The following is an 8,709-nucleotide window of genomic DNA, read 5'->3' as shown; positions in this document are numbered from 1 at the left end:
CCCCCCCCCCCCTCAATGTACAGTGTTACTTGTTTATACAGTGTGCCCCCCGCCCCCCCCCCCCCAACCACCTCCAATGTAAATTACCCAGTATGGTTGTCAATATCCCAATGTACCCAACCCCCCCCACCCAACCTCCAATGTACAGTTTCTACGTCAAATGTATATACTCCCTTTTCTTGACTCCTTCTGTATCACAAACAGTACTGTATTTGCAAATCTGGTATGTCATAAATGTATAGATGTAGCAGTACTGACTATCTGTATGTCATGTATGTCATATATGTCTATATGAATTGAAAATGGGGGACCCTGATGGAAACAAGACAAACGTCTTTCTCAGGTCTGCATCCCCTTAACAATTGTATGTATTGAGCCGTACTGTATTGTACCCATTCTACAATCTGTTAAATAAAGTTTTCATTCATTCATTCATTCATTCAAACAGGAAGGAAGACTGTCTGGTTCTAAACTGGATGTCAAACAGGGAAGGTAAAGACGGTTTTAAACTGTTAAACAATAATTCAGAAATACCTTATTTGCACTGCACTATTGCATCATTTTACTCTGTCGATTCTATATCACAGGTTCTAAACTGTCAGGTACTAAACGGTGTGGGTATCAAGCAAGAAGAAAGACTTGTCAGGCTTTAAAACTAGGGGGCCCAGGCTAGAACTGTGCCCTGAGTTTGCCCTGAGTGGGAGGTTCGAAGGGTCAAAGTGGGTATCAAACAGGAGGGAAGACTGTCAGGTTTTAAACTGTGGATACGAAACAGAGAAGGTAAAGACGACTTTAAACTGTTATCCAGAACTATTTTATTGCACTGTACAAAACGTTATAATGTCTGCACTTTATGTGCTCATTTTATGTCTATTCTCTTCTACTATTTTATTGCACTGCACTATTGCACTATTTGACTCTGTCTATTCTATCTTACTCTTTTTTATTGTTGTCTATTTTTAAAACTGAATCAAACCATAAACAATGTGGCCTATTGTGATGTTAGATCCTATAAGGTAGCCTACTATACAAATCAAGTTTATTATTATTATTATTATGTTGTAACCAAATTGGCACCAGTGGTACTTGAAGAGACTAGAAAGCAGACTAAATGCAGCGTTGTCATTTACACAACATAAAATATAATGTATTTATTTATTGAGACAAGGTATAAGAAGATGGTTGAACACGTTTTAAATGTTTGCACTTTATGTGCTCATTTTGTGTCTTGTCTTTTTCTGTTGTGAAGCACTTTGAGTTGCAGTCTTTGTATGAAAGGTGCTATACAATAAATAACGTTTATTACTAGTATTATTATGTAACCAAATTGGTACTTGATGAAGACACTAGAAAGCAGACTAAACGCAGAGTTGCCTTTTACACAATATTAAATATAATATTTGTATTTATTTATTGAGACAACGACAAGCTATAAGAAGATGGTTGAACAAATAATGTATCGTTAATAATAAAAGAGATTGAAACACACAACACACAGACTTGCAGCAATTGTGACCACTTTAGCGCACAAAGTCATTATGTTGTGCGCAGCGCAACGGGGGCGGTCGTTGCGCCACATTGGGTCCCGTCTCCTCCTCTCCCTCCGCGGGACGCTGCTGCTGTTGCCATAGAGACACATTAATATCTATGTGGCTGTTGCTTCCCTCTCAGCTGAGCCGCAGCTTTGACGCCACAGTGACGTTAATGGAGTGGTGTGTGTGTGTGTGTCACCTGGGAGAAGCTTTTCCAGCTGAGGATTAACAACATAACCCCCTGTGTGCTGTCTGTGCATGTGGACTGCGCTGTGGATGTTTTGAGGAAGAGCAACGCACAACGTCTCATATCGCTGCCCACTTTCGGTAAGTTCTCTCATTTTACTCTGCTACTAAATAGAATGATAGATGCAGTCCTGTATCGTGGAGGCTATCGGCATTTCATTATTTACTATAGTTCCATTTCTTTCTATACATGATGAAATAGCTCCTCCGCTGAAATACAATCCTCCAGCGCAGCCGCGCATCGAGGGGCCCGGCCGCGTGACGTCATGGTCATTTTATCGGAGGGCAGTCCTCCTCCTCCGCGCTCCGCGCCCGGTACCGGGACCGGGACCGCCGGCAGGCCGGTGGTGCAGGTGGGCTTCTATGAGGTCACCAGGACGCTGGGGAGAGGCAACTTTGCTGTTGTCAAACTGGCTCGTCACAAAGTGACGAAAACTCAGGTAGGCCTATACGCGTATTATCTGGGGGATTGATTGATTGAAAACTTTATTAACAGATTGCAGAATGGGTACAGTAGTACAGCTCAATACACACAATTGTTAAGGGGATGCAGACCAGAGAAAGACTTTCGTCTTGTTTACATCAGGGTCCCCCATTTTCAATTCATCGTAACATATTATGACATACAGATAGACATTACTGCTACATCTATACATTTATGACATACCAGATTTGCAAATACAGTACTGTTTGTGATACAAAAATAGTCCAGAAAAGAGAGTATATACATTTGACGTAAAAACTGTACATTGGGGGAGGTGGGGGGGAGGGACACTGTACAACTGTACAAGCAAAACTGTACATTGGAATATTGACAACCATACTTGGTCATTTACTGTACATTGGAGGGGGTTGGGTTAGGACATTTACAGTGGCCAGTTTCGAATTGCAGTCTCCCGTAGGTGTTCTTTGAGAGTGGTTTTGAAAGTGGGTAGTGATTCACATTCCTTTACCCTGATGTAAACAAGACGAAAGTCTTTCTCTGGTCTGCATCCCCTTAACAATTGTATGTATTGAGCCGTACTGTATTGTACCCATTCTGCAATCTGTTAATAAAGTTTTCAATCAATCTCAATATTCTAATGGGATTTAATTAATGAATTCATACTTATACACCCGAATGGGCTCGAACACATAGTTCTCATTAATAGGCTACTGCATTTGCTTTTATAAATAAAGTTGAGAGTTAATTACATTGAATGGCCTATACTTATTAAACTAGACAAAGGCAGCTCAAATTGGGATCTTGTCCACACAGGTAGCTATTAAGATCATCGACAAGACGAAGCTGAGCCCCGCGGACCTGGAGAAGGTCTACAGAGAAGTCCGGATCATGAAACTGTTGAAACACCCTCACATCGTCAAGCTGTATCAGGTGAGCTGCTGCTCAAGTAACTATCGCACATTGTTCATCACATTCAATATCCCCTCTCTCTCTCTCTCTCTCTCTCTCTCTCTCTCTCTCTCTCTCTCTCTCTCTCTCTCTCTCTCTCTCTCTCTCTCACCAATTCTTTCTCGTCGGCACACGCCAGCGACGCGCACGCACTCTCCCACTTGCACTATAGGGACCCTGCCTTGGGGTCACGTTGATATGTTTATAGTGATGTTGTCTACGTGCTTCAATCCCAGCCAGACATGACGTGTGCTCTGTCCACCCCAGGAGACTGGAGTGGAAAACGATGACCTGCCGCTAACCTCAACAACGTGTCTACAAGATGTCTGACTGTTCTACGTGTGTGTGTGTGTGTGTGTGTGTGTGTGTGTGTGTGTGTGTGTGTGTGTGTGTGTGTGTGTGTGTGTGTGTGTGTGTGTGTGTGTGTGTGTCGTTGTGTTTTTTTTTACCAGGTTATGGAAACCAAGGACATGCTGTACATGGTTCTAGAATATGCCAAAAATGGAGAGATATTTGGTGAGTGTCAATGAAGCGCTTGTTTTCGTTGCTGTGTATATTGATTGATTGATTGATTTGATTGTGGATTAGAGACATCATCCAAGGGATAAAAACATGATAAAATGCAAGCACTTCATGGACAGGACATACATCAAAATAAAGCATTGAACATCATCATAAAACATTAAGAGACTATATGCATATATACAGTATAGAAGATAAAAGGATAATAAATATGCTACCCTCACTTTCCTATACCGATATAGCAATGTTCGTACAGACTTTTTGAAGCCAGTTAATGCTGCTGGGCAGGCTGTTCTATGTCAGCATTTATATATAGGTAATAGGTATATGTATGTATATTCAGTAAAGACACTGTTATGTAATATATGATCGAATCCATAGTGCCTTACAGTGCTGAGATTACATATATTTCTAGCATACTGTAGGCCGTCACTATTGGGAATTGAACCTTCAACCCTGGCGGTGTTGATAGTGCCATGTCGATTGCACAGCCCTGCTAATTATCCTTTCCCACTGTATTGTTATTTCATTTTACACTTGACCACATCTTGCCCAGTTGTACAGCCCTGCCTATTCTTATGTAAATTTTATTTTGTACTTATAATTGTACTATATTCTATTATGCTATATTTTATTTATTTTATATTTTATTTTATTCTACCTCTTTATTTACAGCTGTACAGCCCTGGCCTATATTTTATTTCATAATTATATTATATTCTATTGTGCTTAACTTAGTTCATATTTCATTTATTTCATAATTATTATTATTATTATTATTATATTATTATTATTTTATTTTACTCCACCTCTTTATTGTATTATCTGTCTGTTAATGTCGCACCGAAAACGACCAAAGCTAATTTCTTGTATGTGAAAACTATTTGGCAATAAAGACCTTTCTGATTCGGATGCTCTACCCATTGAGCTACACAGGAACCACTCACCCCCCCCCCCCTCTCCTCTTTGTCCTGCCTAGACTACCTGTCCTGCTCGGGGCGGCTGAGCGAGGCGGAGGCGCGCAAGAAGTTCTGCCAGATCCTGGCGGCCGTGGAGTACTGCCACAGCAACCACGTCGTCCACCGAGACCTCAAGGCAGAGAACCTGCTGCTGGACGACAACATGGACATCAAGATAGCCGGTAGGCAGAGAAGGGGACAGAGAAGGGGACAGAGAAGGGGACAGAGAAGGGGGCAGAGAAGGGTACAGAGAAGGGGACAGAGAAGGGGACAGAGAAGGGGACAGAGAAGGGGGCAGAGAAGGGGACAGAGAAGGGGACAGAGAAGGGGGCAGAGAAGGGGACAGAAGGGGACAGAGAAGGGGACAGGGCAGAGAAGGGGACAGAGAAGGGGGCAGGGCAGAGATGGGGACAGAGAAGGGGACAGGGCAGAGAAGGGGACAGAGAAGGGCGCAGAGAAGGGGACAGAGAAGGGGGCAGAAAAGAGGGCAGAGAAGGGGACAGAGAAGGGGACAGAGAATAGAGAAGGGGGCAGAGAAGGGGACAGAGAATAGAGAAGGGGGCAGAGAAGGGGACAGCCAATAGAGGATTAGGATACTCAGTGATAAGAGATGGTCCCATTCCCTTCACTTTAGGAAGAGGTAATAGAACTGTTTCACGGTAGTTTGATGGTATTTTCAGTTTTACTTTGTTGCTGGACATTGAGTAAATAATTCACCATGGTATTGCTATGGTAAAAGTCATGTATCACTATGGTAACACTTTTGTACTTAAGTAATACTACGATACCGATGGGATTTCATATATTACAAGAATACCATGTGACACATTTTTGTAAGGGGGTTGAAAGGGCTTCTATTCTCCTGTTGACTTAATAAAAATAATAATAACAAATGAGATTTATATAGCAGCTTTTATAGAACTCTAGTGGCTTTACACTAAGGGGAGGGGGTAGTGAGACGGACAACAGACGAGCATAACACAAACACACAAGGATGGATTGATTGTTATACAAATGGCTGATGGCGACTTCTCAAAAACGACAATATCGGCATGAAAACTCTGAACGTCCTAAGATGGGGCTTGACTAGGGATCAATAGGATAGGCTTCTAAAAAAGATTAAATAAAAAAAAACTTCATTATGATACAAGGTTCACCCCTCGTACAGCTAAATCACTAGTTTTTACACCACTTGACTGTAGGGAAAGGCCTCCTTACCTGCAGATCGAAAAGCCAAAATATCTGGGACCTGGGGTGCCTTTTATAATGGTGGCTGTGAAGGTTCTTCCTTGCCTGCAGTGATGCGTTGGTATTCTAGTGACAGTGTGGGGTTCACTCCATAGGCTACGCCGAAGGACACATTCACATTTACATCCTCAGGACTCCTTTGTGGTTTAGTATGCATGTGGATTAGTATGTATGTGGATTAGCATGCATGTGGTTTAGTATGTATGTGGTTTAGTATGTATGCGGTTTAGTTACTTTGACTATAGGAACTTTGACACAAAATAATTATTTTTATTTCCCCTTTTCAGACTATTTAACTTGATTAATGATTGGCTTCAGACTTCAAATATTCATTATTTCACAAGAATAAATACCAGTTTGTTTACGCTTGTATCACTGACTGGGCCTTTAACTCTGTCTTGAGTGTAGACTTTGGCTTTGGGAACTTCTACGCAAAGGGGGAGGCTCTGTCCACATGGTGTGGGAGCCCACCGTACGCCGCCCCGGAGGTCTTCGAGGGGAAGGAGCACGACGGACCCCCGCTGGACATCTGGGTAAGTCGTGTCCAATGAAGATCTAGTTTTTAAACCTTAATCAACCAATCATTCTTAAACCCTAATCAACCAATCGGTAGGTTTTCAGACTGAGAGGCTCCATTACCCTCTGACTTGGACCTATCTCAAACTCCGCCCTCTTTAGTCCATGGGCCACAATTTCACTTGTCGGTACCACTCAAGGTGACGAAACTTACATATCATTTTTTAAAAGATCTATGTCTGTAGATGATATTTTGGTATATAGCCCTTCCGGAGTGGTAGCTTTATCATAATTATCAAGTCATGAAGTATACCCACCCCCGAATTTCAGATGCTGGTGCATATCCTGCTTTAGACTCACGTAGAGGACATCTACCAATGTTTCACAATATTGTCTTTGGTATCATTTTAAAGGGGACTATGTCATCTTTCATTCAAGCTAAGATGTGAATCTTTCTGACCAATATAGTCACTGGAGCTCTTTGAACAGTCAACAACAGACATTTCTACACGATTTTCTCCTAAATTATATACCGTACTTTTCGGACTATAAGCCGCGGCTTTCCCCCCCATTTTTCGACCCTGCGGCTTATATAACGGTGCGGCTTATATGTGACTCGACGTGACCAAACCCGAAAATGTAAAAATCAAAATATTGCTTTTTTGACTGCATTGAAATGTTATTTATCTGTTCCCTTATTTGCTAAACTTAATACAACTTGTAAATGAGTTAATTCTTGTTATTTGTCCGACAGTATTGTGTCCCAATGCTAATTACATATGGTAATTAAACATTAAAACACATGCGGCTTATAGTCCAGTGCGGCTTATATATGTACACATCATTCAATTTAGCTGCTGCGGCTTATAGTCAGGTGCGGCTTATAGTGCGAAAAGTACGGTACTATCGTTTGGCCTTGTGTCATCGAGGAGCAACAGGGACACAAAATACAAAATCTACAACACTCTCAGACCATAAGGATTCAGGAAATGTATAATATGCCTTGATCAGCTGTTGGTCCGAGGAAAGTGACGGCTGTGATTGGATGATCGAGAAAAGGGGGGCAGGGTTTGAGATAGGTCAGAGGTTCAGAGGTTAACAGAGTCTCAGTCTGACAACCTACTGATTGGTTGATTAAGGTTTAAGAATGATAGGTTGATTAAGATTTGAGATGGGTCCATTGAAGGTCTGTCTCCTTGTGAATTTCATATGTGGAAGAATCCCGTTATTTAAAGTTTAAATCCACCTACCGTCTTTTCCAGAGTCACAAGAAGATAGATACCAAGTTCCTCTCAGTAGAAAGCTATCCGGCTGCAGGCTAGCCTAGCGTGATGAAATATGAAAATCTGGCAATATTTTACACATGAAATTTGCCTGGATTTCCCTTCCTAAGGCTAAAGGGAGCACTAGCACTGGGGATCAAACAAACAATAACAGATTTGTATCTTTGAAGTCCTATTTGGCCATATGTAGAGGCCATAGTATGGAAAAGGTTAACTTACAAAATCAACAAGAATGAAAATATGTTGGAAAAAAGATGGGGTTATGGAAAGGTATTTGACAACATAGACAGATCAGGCTTTGAGCTGAGGATTTAAGTAATACATGAAACTAATAGAAAACTATTGTTATGGTTTGACACCGACCCCAAACGCAACGACACAAGAGAGTAGGATTCAGAGTTGCCAAAAACAGGGGCTTGTTTATTGAGACTAATTAAACAGCATAGAATAGGAAGAGTCTAAACAAGACAGGAATTCAAGCAAGGATGAAACTGTTCTGCTGCTCTGCAGCTTCTCCCGAGGTGGTAGTAGGGGGTAGCAGATGCTGACGTCAGAGCCGCTCTGCAGACTTCTCTCGGCAGAATCTCCGAGGTGATGCGGGACCGAGAGAGAGAGAGAGGGAGCGAGTCAACACAGGGTGCAGGTAGAACGAGCAGGAGAACAGGAGAGGTGACTTGTACCCAAAAACAAAAGTTATCCAAGTGAACTAATCTTCGTGTAAACACACACAGTGAGCAATGTTCCAAAACACAATCCCAAGTGAAAAATATCTTCGGTGCAAAAATAGACACTGAGAGCGAAGTCCAAAATACAATCCAATGTGATAATATCTTCGGTGTGATAAACACACAGTGGGAGATGTCAAAATATTATCCCAGTGAAACAATCAAAAAGGCAACCGCTGGGTGAGTGACTGTCTGATAAAAAGGTGGTAATCTTCAGTGTTATAAAAACACACGAAAACGGAATCTGATCAAAGACAGTCATTAAAAACTCACCCAGGCGTTGTG

General features: G+C 41.8%; 1 protein-coding gene across 1 annotated transcript in view; it reads left to right on the top strand.

The window, feature by feature from the left end:
* Window positions 1–2,044: 2,044 nt before the first annotated feature.
* LOC311238422 (serine/threonine-protein kinase SIK2-like) overlaps window positions 2,045–8,709 on the top strand; it is a gene marked incomplete at both ends in the record, with an annotated part of 33,169 nt that continues 26,504 nt past the window's right edge. Inside the window, 5 exons of the mRNA XM_084326480.1 lie at window positions 2,045–2,218; window positions 3,037–3,153; window positions 3,624–3,687; window positions 4,673–4,834; window positions 6,309–6,433. Coding sequence (XP_084182606.1) covers window positions 2,045–2,218; window positions 3,037–3,153; window positions 3,624–3,687; window positions 4,673–4,834; window positions 6,309–6,433 — 642 coding nt within the window. The remainder of the gene's footprint in view (window positions 2,219–3,036; window positions 3,154–3,623; window positions 3,688–4,672; window positions 4,835–6,308; window positions 6,434–8,709) is intronic.

The sequence above is a fragment of the Notolepis coatsorum genome (genome assembly GCF_963971535.1).
Source record: "Notolepis coatsorum genome assembly, chromosome: 1".
Classification (NCBI taxonomy): Eukaryota; Metazoa; Chordata; class Actinopteri; order Aulopiformes; family Paralepididae; genus Notolepis; species Notolepis coatsorum.
Note: the sequence above shows the minus strand (reverse complement) of the source record. Positions and strands in the feature narration are given on the sequence as shown.